The sequence below is a fragment of the Lonchura striata genome, chromosome 1A (assembly GCF_050655825.1).
Source record: "Lonchura striata isolate lonStrDom1 chromosome 1A, ASM5065582v1, whole genome shotgun sequence".
NCBI lineage: Eukaryota > Metazoa > Chordata > Aves > Passeriformes > Estrildidae > Lonchura > Lonchura striata.
This window is the reverse complement of record NC_140741.1, coordinates 3929529-3947312: the sequence shown is the minus strand read 5'-3', so window position 1 is coordinate 3947312 and position 17784 is coordinate 3929529. Positions and strand designations below refer to the sequence as shown.

At 42.3% G+C, this 17784-nt stretch overlaps 1 protein-coding gene across 1 annotated transcript; it reads left to right on the top strand.

Moving 5' to 3' along the window:
- The first annotated feature begins 53 nt into the window (after window positions 1-53).
- CDPF1 (cysteine rich DPF motif domain containing 1) lies at window positions 54-16944 on the top strand. Its single transcript, XM_085569718.1, has 3 exons — window positions 54-6422; window positions 8567-8687; window positions 14055-16944. The coding sequence occupies exons 1-3, from the start codon at window positions 6217-6219 to the stop codon at window positions 14199-14201; spliced, it is 474 nt and encodes a 157-aa protein (XP_085425844.1). The 5' UTR covers window positions 54-6216; the 3' UTR covers window positions 14202-16944.
- Window positions 16945-17784: the final 840 nt, after the last annotated feature.

Below are 17784 nucleotides of genomic sequence, written 5' to 3'. Positions count from 1 at the left end.
CTGGGGACACCTCGGTGCCCATCCCGAGGGCGGCGGGCACACGGCGCGTCCCCCGCAGCCGGAGCCGGGGAGGAGCGCAGGCAGGACGCGGACGCACTGCGCCCCCTGCCGGCCGCCCCGCGCCCCCGCCCCGTGCCCGGCGATCCCGGGAACCGGGAACGGGGGAAAGGGGTGGCCCCGGGAACTGGGAGCCGGCGGGAAACGGAAACCGGGAGGCAAAGAGGAGCTCGGGACGGAAGAGGAAATGGGGTTTGAGGGTGTGCGGGACGCAGACACGGGAACCGGGAAGCGAAGGCAGCTGAGGAGGGACCGAGGAACGGAGACGGGGCCGAAAGGGACTGGGAGCTCCGCGTGGGGATGGAAGTGGGGACCTAGGGAGAGCCCGGGGGAGCTGGGAACCGGGAACTGTGCGGCAAAGGGGAACCGGGCAGAGAATATGCCGGGATCCGGGCGGGAACGTGAGCCAGGGCAAGGGAACCGGGAGCGGGGGAGGACAGCGCCGGCTGGAGCTGCTGGCCGGGCACTGCCGAACGGAGGCACTCACGGTTCCCGAGCTAGGGGCCACTGTCTTCCAGCTCCAGGCAGCTTTCGGCCAAAGAAGTGGACCTGTGCACCGGTAGTTAGTAAGGATATATAACTATATTCTTACAGCTGAAATGGCGAACTTTATGTAAACAAAATTTAAGACCTTCATGCTTCTGTGTCCCACACCAAAAATATTTTCCTCATGCCTTAACTTCCCGTATAACTTACGGTCCAAGAAGCTGTTACACTGAAAGCATTGGTGATACCTTGTCTCACTGATACTTTGCCTCAAACAGAGTCTGTGATCTCTACAAATATAACGAGGTTATGTCAAGAGCCAGATGAAGGCTCCCCTGAATGTTTTATTCTGCCCAGGTGCAGCAGTCTGAGGTTGTTCAGACCAAAGATAGTTCTTGTTTGATAAGAGTTGTAGGAAAATACTTGGATTCTGCTGGTAAAGTGACTTGTAATGGAGATGTGCTCCCCAGGCTGGTTGAGATGCAAAGCTCTCTAGCTTCTGCATCACCTTTGCGCTGATCTGTTGACTAAATCAGTGTTCAGAAAACACACTGGCTTTCACATCTGTGACCACCTAGACTGTTTATCCTGCTGCTGCCATGGGGAATCCATGGAAGCTGTTGTTCGGGAGTGGGGCTTGGGCCCTGCTCTATGACCCATGGCTAGAAGGAAGCCTGCAGGGATCTCCATTCCTTCCAAGCAGAGAAAGCATAGCAATGCCAGCACAGCCTCCTGGGGGAAAAGGGTGCTGCAACAAATCAAGGTTTAATTCAATCAAGGGATCTTTGGGAGAGTGAGTAAGGATGAAAGTTCTGATTGTTCACACCTTGTGAAATTACAGTCCTGGGCTAATTCATGCTGAACCCAAGGTAAATCACCTCAGAGGAAGAGCAGGGAGGTAGCCACAGGTGACCTAAACATGCTTTCAGGGCTGTAGCACAAAAGATCAGGAGGAAGAAAGTTGTTCACCTGGGGATTAACTAGTGAGTCAGAAGGTTCTCCTATTTATCTACTGCCTGATCAATTAGGAAGCAGATTGCTTTTCTGAAGAAGGCAAGTGCATTGCTGGTGCTGAAGTGTGTTTAAATATCTGTCACACCAAACTCTGGCACATGCCAGGGTATGAACTGCCTTTCTATTAGAGAGCGCTCCTACCTGTAGAAAATTGAGTTGTGAGTATTTTAATAGATTATTGTCATCAACAGTGAATACTGCAGGAAAATCCTGGCAGGTAAAAGAAACAAGGGTTTTCTAGGAGTGGATTAAGGGTGTGTCAATGTTGGTTTTATCTGACAGCCTTTCAAATCAAAGTCTGTATCTGTTTATGGGTACTTTGTTTCTTGTATGGTTTCTCTAGTTTATCAGTGACTCAGAAATACAGGAGTCTCCTGTGGAGTATTAAGAGGGGCTTAACCTATGCATTGTAAATACTTGTGCTAAGGAGGTTTGAAGCAAAGAAAAGATTACTTTGTGCTACTACTTTGCCACTGACCCTGACAATTTAAGGGTGATTTATGATTTCTGGCATGCCTTCCAGGCCTCTTAGCAGAGTGTTCAGATCAGAATTGCCCTGAAGTCTTTAGGAGTCTCCAGAGAACTGGACTAAGAGCCATTTCCCCATGTCTGTATCAGGTATCAGTTGCAGACAGCACAGAGAAACATTCTTTCAGCACTACCTAACCCATGTCTTTCTTTTACTGCAGTTACTTACTTACTATGGCACTGAAATCTGTGTGCTTCACCTTTTGCCAGGGTATGTGAGCCAGTGTCACACACATCCTGTAGCACTCTAGGCTTGACCTGGCAGGCTTGTGTGGAGTGTGTTAGTTCAGTGGTTACCCAAGCATGTGGATAACTGTGTTCTTTCCAGAAGAGCTGGGCATGTGTGTCAAGTAAAGATGTGTTAAAAATATCTTGTGGCTTTCAGTCAGAGTGGAAAATGCTTGGGCAGGATTCAGTTCTAGACAAGCTGTTGTCAAAGACCTGTTCAGACTGGGAAATGGTGCTGCTTCAGAAGGTTCCAAGGTAAAAAAAAAATAGTGGTAGCACTTGGTAATGATTTGGGTTGCTCGTGGCCACAAATTTGTCTGTCATTATTAAGAAGCGATTAGTGCCCCAGACATTCTCCTCAAGAGGCTTTTTATCCTGCTGCTGGTTTGCAGGGAGAAATGAGTTCTCACTCTGCTTCACATGTCTGGAGGGCAGACAAACACCTGGCACACTGTCACATCCTGCTGAGATGGTGTGTAGTGCCAAACCAATGAGCTGACCAATGTGATAAACCTTCATCTGGCTCAGCTGAATTTATAGCATAAAGCCATGGTTATTCAAAGCAAATGAACTTTTTGGAAGTGACTGTGAGAAAGTGCATCTTGGGACTTGTTTGCTTGGCAATTTAGACTAAAGGTGTGAAGCACATGCATAAACTTGACATTAAATATCTTTCTTCAGATGGAAATGGCTTTACTTTGTTGAACTGCAAGCCTTATTTCTGAATGGGAGCATTCACTATGAAATCTGTGCATAAACCTCACACCTTTAGTTAGGAACCTTAACTTTCCCAAGTGCTGATGTGTAGACAAGCTCTCAGGACAAATGATGTTCCCAGTGAAATAAAACTTGGTACAGCTGCTACCAGTGACTTGTAAGCTGGGAGCAAGATGGAAAGCATCATAAATTCATCTGTGCCTTGCAGGCAGGATCATATGCTTTTCAACTGGCATAGCCAAAAATGTGTTTGTACATAGATATCATTCCTTCCCAGTGGTAGGCATTGAACAGATTCAGTGTTCTACATGCCGATGGTCTGTGAGAGAGCAGGTGTTTCTATATCTAACATACTTCAGCTCTGAACCCAGGGCTGTTATTTTAACTTGGGATCAGGACATATCCATTCCAAAGTCTATGACCCTCACTGCCATAAATACTTACTTTTTGTTGTTGTTGTTCTTGGTGTTTTCCTCTATTTTAAAGAAAAAGTCAGCATTATAGTCTTCTCAATTTGATTCAAGTGACTTTCCATGCTCCTTTGGTGTCAATGATTTCTTCTTTTTAAGGAAGACTGATTACAAAAAAATTGCAAGTGTTGATCTGAATCTCATTCCGTTAAGTGCATGTATTGGTATTGCTGCTGGGTACCTGCAGAAAAGGTAAAGTTAGGTATGTCAGGGGGACCTGGCTGGAAGTCCTAAAATGCAGGGTTCAAAAAGTAGACTTCTTACCTGAGTTAGTGCATAGTGTGAAGAATCCAAATTACAATATACAGGGAGACACAGGTAGCATGTACATGCCATATAACTACCTGACAAATCTGAAAACAATTAAATGCTCTCAATCATCCCTGTGAGGTAGACAAAACACATCATAGCCAGGGGTCATATAATTTGTGAAAAAAATAGCTTCCTAAAGTATTCTCAAGGTGAATTTATTTATAAATCCAGTGTCCAGCCCATTTGTGTTACATGTGAAGAACTCTGTGCTACTGGAATGCCAAGAATGGCAGTGGAGAGGCTGGTAGTAAAGGAGTGATGAGGTAAGGGAGATTATTTCCAGAATTAGGTTTCAGGGTTTAACAGGCTAGAATTGGATGTATGTCATGAAGCCTCTGTAACCTGTGGGGATCTCCCTGTTCTTCTGGAACATTAAATGCCAAGTAGTCCCAGCTCTGCTTCACCTTGCCCCTAGTTCACCTTGTCAGCAGATGTCTCTGAGGATTCAGTTTCACTTGGTCGGGCAAGCAGAAATAGCAGCTTACTGTCACCAAAAGAGGGATGTGCAGGTCCCTCATCTCAGCCCTGCCTTTCTGCTGGTGCTGCAGTTCTGCCTCTTACCTTGTGCTGGTGTTAGCAGCTGTTGGATTCCTCTGCAAGACAATTTAGTTCATTAAAAGCAATAAGAAAAAAAATATTGGAAGAAGAAAATTCAAAAGTGATTTTTTTTTTGTTTTGTTTTTTGTTTTTTGTTTTGTCACTGCATTAGTAACTACTGTGATTTAGTACGACAGAAACCATGGACCAAGGTGTGGATATTGGATACCAGCTGCCCATTCTCTGTGTTTCGGGATGTTTTAGATCACCTCTGTAGGCTGCATGGCCACCAGCTGGGCATTCAGGTTGGAGCGTGTTAAATGTTTCTGGATGTGCTTCTGGAGCACAATTTTTGGATTATTTTTTCTGAAACCCTCTGGTTTATGTGCTGTGAGACTGCTCTGTGGTGCAAACATGTGGTAAGGAGGGATAGCCAGGCAATTTGTTCCCAAAGAAAACTCCTGAGCTGAAGTATAATTAGGGATGTGGCCTTAGTGAGCTAAATCAGCTCTGCAGGGAAGGGGTCTGGCTGCAGAGCTGGGAGAGTGGGAATGCCCTGCTGTCCTTTGGCAGGCTGTAGATGTGCCCAGCTGGGAGCACACACAACCTTACCTGCTGAGCTATCACCCAAATCCAGGTTCCTGGTGCTCACCTCTTCACAGCCTGACGCCAGCCCTGCTTCTCTTCCAAAAGCTGACTGGTTTGCAGCAGAACACTGTACCATGAAAAACATGAGGATTTTTAGCTAAAAGCTGTAGTTTTGATAATTGCAAGGTGAATTATTTGTACAAGAAAATGATGCAGGTGAGCGAAGATACCCGGTTTGCAAACAAACAACCACATTTCTTTCATGGAATGGTACCATTTTTGAGCATGCACGTGGTTAGCTCTGCTTGATAGGATTGTAGATACAGACTTAAATCAATCCTAAAAGCCTACTTGCCACACCATGCTTTTGGAAAAAGCTGAAGGTGTGACTCTCAACTAATATTAGTGGTATTGGTGAAGAATAAGCTCTCAAAATGTAAATCAATGGCCAGGATTTTAAACAAGTAATCTGTTAGCACCAAAGCTGATGCAACATGACTTCCTATGTGTTGTATCTTGGGACTGATGGCCATACCTCTGTAGTGAGTCCTGAAGTCTGTCAGAAGGATGGACAATAACTTTCCTATGTGCAGATTCTCCTATTTCTAGAAATACATGCGTATTCTCCAGGAGGATAAAGCAAAGTCTTCCCCTTGTGCCTATTTTCACAAAAGTTATAGTACCTGAACTTTTTTAAAGGTGTCTGCTTCTTTGTCCCATGTAGCTGGAATAGACCAACACTTCATCAAGGTATAGGGTGATTCCATTGCCCTTATTTCCATAGGAAGCCAAATGGGAACAGGGAGACAGGGGTAAGCTTCCAAAACTCTATTCCAAGGTGAACCAGAAGCAAAGAAAAAGACACAGTCTTTTCTTCGCAACACTTACCTTCCTGATACCTGACTCCTGAGTGAGGTGCCAAACCCTTTCATGGCTCCAGTTTGAGGGAGGAGATGAGCATTGCAGAACTGTATTGGAATTCTGCATAGCAGCAGATAGGGATCATTGTCCTGGGAAGCACTTAGGGAGTAAAGATCTCAGTTGAGCAGAGGGTTTTGAGATCGCAGCTATGTGCTTTGTCACCTGAGTTATTTCATGGATGTTCCAAATTAATAGGTGAACTTTATTGTTAGGGTCCCAGTCTGCAGTTTATAGACCTGTCCAAGGAATCTGAAAATTTAACTGGGACATGAGAAACGATCTTGATTTGGGAGAAAATATTTGCTAATCAAGGTCTGCAATTGTCAGTTTTCCTTTGCATTTTAATTTGCAAAGCCAGATGTCTCAGGCCACTTTAATCTTCTTGCAGATATGTTCCCAGCATTGCATTTTGAAGCTAAAAGACTTTTTTTGGTGTGTATTTCTTGCAGGTAGCTTAAAAATGGATGCTCCCAAAGAAGTTCAGATACCAGGAGAGTTCAGATGTGAGCTGTGTGAGTTATCAGCCCCATACACATATTATGGGTGGATGTCACCAAACTCACACTTGATCTCTGAGATCACAGACTTCATTTCTGCTATGGACATTAGAATCCTTATAGTGTTCACTGCATGAGCCCAAAGTACTCTGCTGACCTGAACATGAGGCTTGGTACTTAAAGTGATCTCCTTTTTTCCAAGGGGAAGGAATATTAAAAATTGTCAGTGCTGGTAGGAAAAACAATTTTTGTGCCTTGCTTCAGTATCATGAAAAAATCTGTATTTAACCCATTTCCTAGCCCCACTGACAACTCTACTGTACCAATATTTTCTTGCTAGAATACTGCTGACTGCCAGCCTGGTATTTCTGGGTATAGCCCTTCCCTCACTGTAGCCTCCCTCAGCTGAGCAATGCATACACACAGTATGAATGAAATGTATATGGCAAAAACACTTCTTAACAGCTATATGGCATGATGTGGAGTTTTGAATAGCAGTGCTTTTTTGTGTGGATTGGACAGTCCTTTGTCAGACCCTGCGACATCAGGGTGTGTGGATGCTCACTATGTATTTATATCTTCAGGGAGCAGAGCCTTTTCTCTCTCTGCTAAGTAGGGATAGTTTGACTAGGAATTATACAGTTACAGCTTTGTCTGCAGACATTAAACTCCCCATAAAATAAAGCATTTTGCTTTAAATGCAAGAGTAGTTTGGTGGAGGCCATCATGGTCAACAAATTCATCAGGCAGACATGTTCAGGAACTCTCTGGTGCTAGAAGTCAGGCATGTACTCAGCATTTCACCCCAGTAAGACTGCTCAGTTTCTTAAAGATTGGAAACAGCTGTTAATCACCACCTGCTGGGGCTGTTGTTCTTGGGCAGCTGTCTTTATCATTCCAAACCCCACAGTGCTACTGATTTTCCCTCTTCCACTCAGCAGAGCAATGGCTCACCTTTGATCAAGTCCATTCCTGAAGAGTCTGAATGTGAATCTTAATTTAGGTTTTCCAATCTCAGAGTTAACACCCCAGCTTTATTTGGATTGCTCAGGTGCCAAAAGCAAAAGAATAATGCTGAAGCATCACACTTCTACAGATACTTTTAAGAAACAGCTTCACATCCCATCTTTCTTGACTTGCTCACACATCCTAAATGCAGTGCTGCAGGAAATGTGCTGGACAGGGGGCCTTGTCAAATGGCTCTGCACTGATGAGAGCTGAGAATCCTGCAAGGGGAGCTTTGCAAACACAATCCTGTCTTTGTATCCCAGGGACTCGTTGACAGGGTGATCTGCCACGATAAGATGCCTGATCTTTCCTAATAGTAGAAGGCTCTGGTCAAATCATTTTCTATTAGAGTGGACAGAAAAAGGAGAGAGGAGCACAGTGCTGGACACACTCCTGCACACACTTTTGTGTGTGTGGAGGCAAGGAGAAGGCAGTACGAGTTGACAGAATACCTTTTATCCATATTATTCCCATAATCCAAGTTTTATGTAAGCCTGGGAGTAAGCCAGGTGCCCTTGCTGCAAGCCCTGTGCAGACAGATGCTCAATTGGCTTCTGTATTATGTTGCCTGGAGCTCCCAGAAAAATAAAGCTGTAGTTTTTCCCAAGCAGATTGCCAAATTATTAATAAATGTACTCCCTCAACACCCTGGAGCAAGCAGTACAGTCTGTGACATAAAGTTAAGCACACTGGAGGTAACTGCAAGGCTCTCTGCAGGTAGCTCCTGCTTTCAGGAGCTGGGGACCTCAGCTTTACAGCAGCAACATACCCAAGAGCAGTAAAACCTTTGTTTCATACTCACATGCATGCAGCTTTGGAAGAGAACCTCTGGTTAAAAGCTGTGCAATTGAAATGGTGACTTGACAAGGTACTGAAGTTTGCCATGCTAAGGAATGCCTGTTATAAAAAATGGAAGATAGGTAAGGTAGGGCACTGAGAAAAACTTAGAAAGATGACACCGAGAGACTCACCAGTTGCTCTGCTTTTGGGAGAGAGATAGAAAGTACAGTTATAGGACTTAAGGCAGCTGCAGAGTTGAAGGTTTTGAAGAGAAAAGGACCTGCAGAGCTGCTGCATTGCCTCATGTACAACAGCAACATGAGCAAATCAAGTACAAAGGACTGATAACTTTTCAGCCTCTACGATTTCCCCCTCTTAAACCTCCCCTACTGTGAAGTATACACTTAAAAGCCTGCAATTATTCTTTTGCAGGCTTTTGGAAGAAGCCTGTGTCATGAAGGATCCTTTCACCCCTGACAAGGACAAGTTCCTCATCATTAGGTCTCATTGCAGTTTGTGTAGCAGAGCAGTGTGTGTTGGTACAGTCAAAACAAGCTGCTTCAATAATTTATGTTTGTTCCAGTCCTGGTGACCTGCCAGGGAAAGATCAAGCAACAAAATCCCAAACAATTTTTAAGCAAACCCCCTTGTCCTACCATTACATGTATGTTAATTGTACATAACTGTATGTTCTTGTGGATTCCACCAGATGAAGGTCTTAGTGTTAAATTTAAATGATCAGCAACTGTGAGTGTTCTACTTACAGATAAGCACAGTCCAGCCTCTCAAGCACAAGGAGTGCTCTTTTCTATTTTCTTAGCACCTGGAAATGCAAGGGCAATATAGATCACACACAATAGTAGATAGTTTTGGGTTTTTTTTCCATAAAGGGAATATAAATGTCCATGGATTGTTAGGTTTGCATTCACAGCACAGGGCTGTCATCCTATTTGCAAAAGTTAATCTTTAAAGTGAGCAGGGAAGAGAGTTGTACCATGCCATGCTTACTCTCGGAGGAAGAATGAATTTAAGTAGCAGCTGGAAGGCAACCTTAAACGATGAAATCTGAGTGCAGTCCAGAAAGGTAGTGTAAAATTACTTGTCTTAATTCCTTCTTCTCAGTGCAGAACTGGCTCCTTTGTTTGCTGTGAGTCTCAGGTTTTGGGATTTGGGCAGACAGAGCCAGAAGGATACTGGCACACTTGGCTCAGTTTAGTTGCTGTGCTGACTTGTGGCAATCAGTACCAAGGATGGGCTAAGAGAAGCATGCAGTAACACCTTTTTCCTGATTGGGTTTATTTCCTTGTTAAAGAAACTTCTTACCCAGGGTTGTCAGGGATCAAACTTCAGGAAAAAAGGTTTAATAATTGAATTGTACAGCAGCAGGAACAGCTCAGGCTGCTTCCTCTGGGAGGGGCCTCAAACAAAGGAACCCCTGGGCTTTTATACCCCTACAGTCTGTCCATCTATGCCCATGGGGAATTTTGGGTTTGGGGTCTTCCTGCTCTTCACTGGCTCATGAAGAGCCTCAGGATGACCAGTCCTCTCCCAGACTGTGATGCAGGGCCCTGAGCCCTTTGTTAGGGAAAGGATCTGCAGCCATTCCTGGCTTGTTGCTGGGGGCTCCAGTTGTTCCCTACCATCTGTGGCACAATGTGCAGCTGGCATGGAGCCTGCAAACCCGGTTACCTGCACTGGGAGTATTTCTCAGTATCCTATCTCTGAAGTCTCTTCTGACATTTAAATGTCTGAAAGTCACCAAAAGTGATTGCAGCTCAGAGGGTTTGGTTTGGATTTTTTCTGTTCTGAAGCTACAAGTAGGCTCTGACTAGGTGAAGTGCCAGCACTCTCTGGTTGTGGCTGTGGTGGCTGGGCCCAAGTTTCCAGAGCCAGGTTGCTCAGGGCAGTTGTGTGGAGGCAAAGCTGACCTGAGGAGGATCTTCCCTGGTGTCCCTGCTGTGGCAGGGGCCGATTCCCTCCCACACACAGCCCAATGAGGAGCCAAGAGCAGCTACTCAGAGAATTTGGGCTTAGGGGCTTGATTCCTGCCCTGACACGCCAGGTTTATCCTTTCTTTTTAACAGCAGAGGATTGTCAACACAGAGACATTTGGGACAAACTTGAGCACATTTAACTATTTTCATTCCCAAATCAAGCGTCTTGAATTTAGGAAGGATTCAGCAGATATTTCCAAGTGTGGCAGTCTGAGGTGTCAGAAATAGAGCATTTCAGCCTGTCAGGGTCTTTCTACACACTGTGCTTTTCTGAATGAAGGTGGGGCTTTTTATTTGAAAAGATGTGTTTGTTTCAGTTAACCTAGGCCTTGGCAATGAATAGAAGATACTTGCAGTGAGCTAATGGAAGCTTCTAATCTTTCTTAAAGTCCTGCTTTTTTTGCCTGTTGTGGAAATTTGTCAATCATTTTACTGCTTGTTATCCGAGTTTTCAAGATTCCTCTGATGGTATCACTCAAAGTAAAACATTGATTGTAAATAATTGAGAATAAGTTTCTTACCAAACTGGCCAGGGCAGATAGTGAATCACACATATGACTATGGTTTCAAAATTAATTTAGCAATACTGCTTAGGTAACATTAAAAGAGATCTGCAGAAACAATAATTAGTGCTTTAAACACCCACACCACGAAGTAAGTAAACACATACTATTCCTCTTCATGTAGGGAAAATTCAAAGTCCAGAGAAGTAAAAATTTATCCAAGGCAATAGAGAGAGACAAAAGTAGAATAATATCTCTGTATTGGCTGTGGTTCCTGCTTGTGCTTGACCCAAGTACATCAATTCACTCCTGAGCTGAGTTAATGTTGAAACATAGGAATTGAAGCTCAAGAAAATCATACTTTCTTGGGCCTCTTTGCAAAGAAGCTGGACTAATTGGAAAGGTTTTAGTGACAGGTTGTTTTTTAAAATGTGGTAATTCAGATTAGTATTAGGCTAATGTGTGGCCAAATTAAGACTCTTCTGACCTTGGATTTGGCAAAGGGATTTTAGTTAACTTTTGTACCTAAGGGGACTTGAGAAACAGATCAGATTTTAGGGTTTTCATGAGACTACCCATGCTAGCTGAAGTGTATTTCCTTACAGGTGCTGTATCAATAAAAGTCATGACTTTGCAGCTATTCTGTATAGTGTTCATAAACTTAAATATCTCCAAATATCCTCTGAAGTTTCATTCAGTTAATTTACTTCAATGATTTTGTAGCCTGTATCACCCTGCTCAAGTCTTTTATCAGAGTGCCTTGGTAAGTGCCATTAGTTCTGATCCAACTGGGAATAATTCCAGTGATTATCTGTAATGTCTTAAAACATGTCAAAACCACACAAAAAGAAAGATAATAGAAATGCTTTTAAAAGTCTTTGGACAAGTTGATACCCTTCTTCCTATTACCCTTTCAGAAAAGGGGAGAGGAAATTACATAATCTGACCATATTAATAATTTAAAATAATTACTTCTGTTTTATTGCAACACTTTCTAAAGACATGGAGAAAAGGTGGCTTTTGAAGAAAGGAGGAAAGGGAACAAGTTTCATCCCTTGTTGCTCACCTCAGCAGAAGGTGACTGAGCACTGACCTCGGACATGATTGTAGGTATTAAGTGATAAATGTAATACTACAGCTGTTTCCCACTCAACTTCCAGTCATGTGGGGTCAATCGTGGATAGGGATGGGCAGAGCCTTTCCTTTACATATTTTGGTAAAGATACCATCCCTATACATATATATATATATATGTTACTCTCAGACAGGATTGATGTCAAAACAGAAATAAGCTATGGCAGCATGCTTTGGCAGCTGTTTTGCCTGAATTGAGACTATTAAATTTGGAATTGAAATGGCCCTCTCCTCCCTTGGTCATGGAAGGGAGAAAACACATTAAAGAATCATCTGATTAAACACAGAACTGTATCAGGATAAGGGTTTAAAAGAAGGGCTTGACTCTACATGGTAAGTTTAATTCATAGGGCATTGAAAGAAGAGTTAGGCTGAAAATCCCAGGACTGAGTGAGCAGGACTACAGGTACATGCTCAGGGGTGCAGTGGTTCATAGTCATGATCTCCCCAGTTCTGTTGGCCAAAATCTGCACTAGCTGGCAACTCATTTCAGTCAAAAGAATGCAAGTTGAGCACCTGTTTTACCTGTTTTCCCACCTGCAGGAACAGCTTCTCTCCTTTGCCATGGCCCAGTGGGCACCTCTGGAAGCACTGAGCCTTGGAGCCGGGGGGCTGTGTGCCTTTTGGCAATGCAAGCAACCATAGCCAGGCCAACTTAAACTCTAATCTCCCCTTTTAAACTGCCAGCTTAACATATTAAGGATACCAAGAGACAAAAAACAATAGGTTCTGGAGGTTGTGCAACTGCAATCCACTTTCAGGGCTTTACAGAGACTAAGGCCTCACACTCATTCCTGAATATGAAGGGGCCTGGCAGTCAGCGCAGAAAAGGACAACAGATGAAGACAAGCTTCCAAGTCACATGGAAGCAGGCTGATTGTGATTTTGTTATAATTATCACCTGAATCTGCTGCTAAAGCCCAGATAGTGACATAAGAAACAAAAACAAGGAGAGGAACAAAGAAACAGCCAAGCCTAGCTTCCAAAGAAAGGCCAACTGCAAATGACCATGGCAAGGGGAAAACTTTACTATTTAGGTAAGACCCAGGGAATCCATTTGTCCGCCTCTGTCTAAACTGATGTCTTTATTCATCCTTAAATCCCCAAGAATAATCCATCAGCAACACCAATTCCTGCTTACCCATGAAATCCTATTTGGAATTTGGTGATCAGCACATCAAGAGAACCAGGGATGTCAAGTCTCGCTGCAGAGCAAAGGAATAACACATTAATTAGTTTCTCTTCCAGTTGTTCAAACTCTATATTGCAAATACATTAAAATGTTCCATCAGTTTTGCTTCTTTCTATTCAATTACTAACATCTGGTTACAGCTCCTGGGGAAAAAAAAATACTGGGTCTGTGTGAGCTGTGAACAGAATAGAGATAGCAAAAATAACTTCTTTGTGCACAACAGCTTTTATACTTTGCCAGCAAGAGTTCAGAGGAGAGCCATTAACTCAAGCTTTAGGACCAAGTATGGTTCTAGGTTTTACCCAGTGAGTACATTTATTGAGGGTAAGGGATGAAGTCTCATTTGAATTGTCTCAAATGAATGGAGTTCATTTAACTACCCCAGTTAAAACTCTGTGATATTGATACAATAGTGATACTTTTTAGTAGCCTCCCAGGATAATACAAGTGCATGGATTAATGGAAGTAAGAATAGTTTTTTTTGGGAGTTATGGAAAAAATGATCTGTTGTGAGAGCCTCCAGTACCTGGTACTTTAGGCCATTTTTGTGGACATTGGTGAGGAAGAGTGTGCTGAGGCTCCAAGTCTCACACACCCTTGCAGGAATTTGGAAGATCCTCCCACATGGTAGAAATCTTCATCAAGCAAGACTTAGAGGAAAGCTTTGCTGTTTCAGTAACACCCATGGAACCTCTAACACCTTTATTCACTCTCCAGGTATGACTCATCAGAAGCACCAGCTGCAGCTTACCCATGGAATCCTATTTGGAATTCAGTGAGCATGCCAGAAAACCCATGCATGGTGCTGGAAGGAGAAGGCAGCTGAAGGAGGTGTGTTGCTATTCTCTGTAGCAGGGAGCAGGTGAAGGTCACTTTTAACAGGAGCAGTTGATTTGGGGATTTTATTTTTCACCCAGTTGGCTCTAAACAGATGTTAGAATTATTGAGTAATAAAAAGTTAAATATTTCAGCCTAGAGGAAGAATAATTAATTTTAGAATAATTCTAAATATAAATGTAGTTTAATGAGGCTGGAACATAAGCATTTCCATTTTGTGTATCCTGCTATTAATGTTATTTCCTTTACAGGACTGTTGTCTGTTCTATTCCAAAAGTTTCTGCCTTCCCTCCATGAAGGAAAACCTACAGGCCTTTCCTTTTGAAATACAAGACATGGATAGAAGGAAGCCCCAGCAGAAATCCTGCAAAAAAATGGATACAAAGCATAAATCTTGAAGGTTCAAGAGTGACAGTTCTTTGGCTGGGGTTTCTCCTCTCTCTGCCTGGAGACTATCATGTTGCTCCTTTTAAAGAAGTGACCTTCATCAGCTCACTACTACTGAGAGAGCAGCACATTTCCTTGCCCTTGGCTTGGGTTCAGACATCCCCGTGCAGCGCCGGCCGCGCCAGGGAGCAGCTCTGAGGTGCTGAGGAGCCAGCAGGGAAGGCAGATGAGCCTGCTGGCACCATGAGAAATGCTTGCAGTAACAAACCAAACAGCACAGAGCATAGGAACCCTGTCCAGATTTCCACATCTGCTATTTTAGTGCTTTGTGTTGTTCTTGACACTCCCTACAGTGTTACGAAATTCTGAAACAGATGGATCTGGCTTAATTCAGCATATACCCTAGAAAGCCAGTGTACACCAATTGTTAATCTGGCAGTGCTTTCCTGTAAGATTACATAAGGCAGGAAATGTAAAGCTTTATTTTCAAGTCTAAAATAAAAGTGCTGTGAGAAAATGTCATAAATATAATACCTAAATTTCTCAATATGGTAATCTTAATGCTATCACAGCATTGAGACTTGAAACTTTGAAGGTTGATGCTTCTGCAATCAATAAAAATATTTACAAGTCCCTTGCACTCACTTCCCACTTAACCTTCCAGTCCATGTCAGCACAGCAACTGGAGAGGACCCTGAATACATTTGGCTTATGCTTTACAATAAAGATGACTTCTTTTTCACTTTCAGAGCAGTTAATCTGGAAATAGAAAAGTCCCAGTAATACACTCAATTCTTTTCTGAACCAGTCAAATAAGCTGCAGCTGTAATAGGGATGTCAGAAACACAGTTTCAGGTAAAAAAGGTAAAAAGTTCTATAGAAACAGCAGTTTGTTTAGCTCAAGAATTAGCTTCTTCAGTTATTTGTTTTGACTGTCTTCAGATTTAGGTGGCTTATATGTAAAACCTGAGTCACATGCCTTAAGGATACATCTAGAATGCTCCCTAATCATAAAATCATCTTTTTTTACTCAAGTTACTGTTGGTCATTGCTTCAGAACCTGTTAGTTCTTTGATGAGCATCTCTTTTTTCTAACATTTCCATCCATATAATTTGTAATATGACAACATCAAAAACCAACCATTTTAGTAGAATGAACCTGTGTTAAAAGAAATCAACAGTAATTCAATGAGTTGTTTAGGACATTGAAGTATCCTAAAATCTTTATTTTTCCTGAACTTACTATATTGGTGCCCTGTGTTCAGGACTGAAATTTCTTGCAGTGACTGGAGGAGCAATAATGGACCTATTAGTAGCCTTTTCAAGCCCTAAGTGCTTTAATAAATAAAATATATGTATTGTCTCTAAATCTGGAAAAAAAGATCTATGTTAGGAAGCAACATTTCAGATTCCTTTTTGCAGTTACAAAAGACTACATTTTCAGGGAAAGTGATACCAAAGTAATGTAAGATGTGTGATATTATATTTCAGTTTCACGCTGTTTAAAAGCTGTGGTGTGTTTGTATCTGTTCCATATAAACACCAGAAGCACATTCTGTGCTAAACCTAGAACTGAAGAGGGCACTTTCCCACCTTAGAATTGTAGTCTAATAATCAAGCTGCCAAAACAACATGGTTATGTGAGATCATAAGATACATTTACAGCAGCAAACATACCTTGAAATATGTTTTCTCCTGGATTTCCCATTGTTCACAACAGATTGTTCTCTTAGAAGCAGGTTTTAAAAGCCTGCCTAGTGCAGTTGAGATGTCAGTGAGATTGGGATGTCACATCTCTGACCTGTTTTCCTTCCTGCTCAGCTCCCTCTGTGCCCTTTTAAGACAAAAGCAGTTATCTCATTTATTCATAACCATTATCTTTGCCTTCACGATATTATGAGGAGTCATTTAAAGCCCTCAGAAATATCCACGCCTTTAAGTACTTGTTATGTTGAATTGAAGGGGGAAAAGACAGTATTAAAAGGGAGTAGAACCTCAGACCAAAACTACATAATATTTAATGTGGCTCACTACAGCTCAGTTAATTATACAACAGGAAAAACCAAGTCAGGAATGCCTCTGCTTCACAGTTACCTGGCTGTGAAGACCTGGTGGGTGCAGAAAAACCAGCAGGTACCACAGCAGATGCATTCTGGCATCCTTGGTCTATGCTTTAGGGAAAGGAGACTGTCCTTTGTGCCACTTGGCATTTCCTGGAATGACAATGGATTATTACCTGTGCCCAGCTGTTAGAACATAGTTATTCCACATTCTTGTATTCCCATTGAACATGAGCATTATGGTCTCAGTATCATCATATTTTGGTATATATGCGATTTCACATCCTGAATGATACCATGCCCAGCCTTTCCTGCTCTTCATGGATGCTCAGCCTTTACAGGTTGTTTTCATTGGGGTCTTCAAGTACTTTCTGCTGCTCAACATCAGGTCTTCCATGCTCCTGAGCACAGCTGATGAAGAAACCTGAGTCTTCTTCCTCTGCTGTAATTTGCACTTCAGCACTCTGTTACCAGCTTAAAATATCCCCAGATTCTGGAAGGAAAACAGCTACCTGTGACATGCTTCCCTGACTGATTTAATTGAAGACCTGCTCATTGAATTAGTCAGTGCTGCATTTCACACAGAAGTGCACTTGTTGAATTTCATGGATGTCTCAAATCAGCCATACAACCTATCAGAATATGAAAGATCACAGCTGGATGGTGGGTCAGCACCAGACTTAGGTAATATATATAAATAAATGCATATGCAATGTCTCTGGGTATGTTACACACATGCTCCTGCTTCAAAAGGCATCTAACAGTATACAGGGAAGCATCAGTATTTTAAGATGCTTCAAATAGGCTGCCTTTTGAATGTCACATTGCAGTGAGTTCCTTTCCTGGAGATAAAAGATCAGCACATGTCATTAAATTAACTTTTAAAAATATTTTATTTTTTTAAAACCATTAAGGCAAAGTTGTGTTTCAAATTAAGTTGGTTTACATTCAGTCTGAAAGGATTAAAGCACATAGGTTCCTACCAGTCTCTATACAAACACTGTGAATTCAACCTTTTGTTTTTAAAGAAGGCAGAAAAAAATCAGAATGTAAAAAAAGAAAAAAATGTTTAGTTCAAGTTTTTTCATCCTAGATCAGTAGGCTGCTAACGTTTGAGAATGCATCATTGTGTGTAGCTAGATGTGACTTTAACATTCACAAGTGCAAGATATGTTGTCCTTCCTAAAAATCCCTGCGAGACCAGGGCATCCATTCATTCTTGGAAGTGCCATTTGTATTGTTCTAACAGAAACAAACTTCGGAATTTGGCTTGAATTAGTAGTTTTTACTGGGAAACAACCATTCCATGAGAATTAGGCTTGACTACTCCTTGCAAGAAATGTGTTCATTCTACCTTCTGTATTTACTGAAGTAAAATGTACCCAAAACAGCTGACTGGAAACAATAAGCTGTTTTGTTTTCTCTTTAATACTGATACCTTGATTTAATGAAACACTTGTTAGCTCTATTGATTAGGCTTTGGCAACATTAACAACACTGCATTTTGTGTCCTACCAGATAACAGACCATTTAA

Bases quoted from the DNA above. Each gene is read 5' to 3' on its own strand.
- CDPF1 (XM_085569718.1), top strand. From the start codon at position 6,217: ATGTCTCAGGCCACTTTAATCTTCTTGCAGATATGTTCCCAGCATTGC. The intron at 6,423-8,566 runs CTTGATCTCTGA...CCTGCAATTATT, and splicing joins TGGATGTCACCAAACTCACA to CTTTTGCAGGCTTTTGGAAG. The intron at 8,688-14,054 runs GTCAAAACAAGC...TTTCCTTTACAG, and splicing joins GAGCAGTGTGTGTTGGTACA to GACTGTTGTCTGTTCTATTC.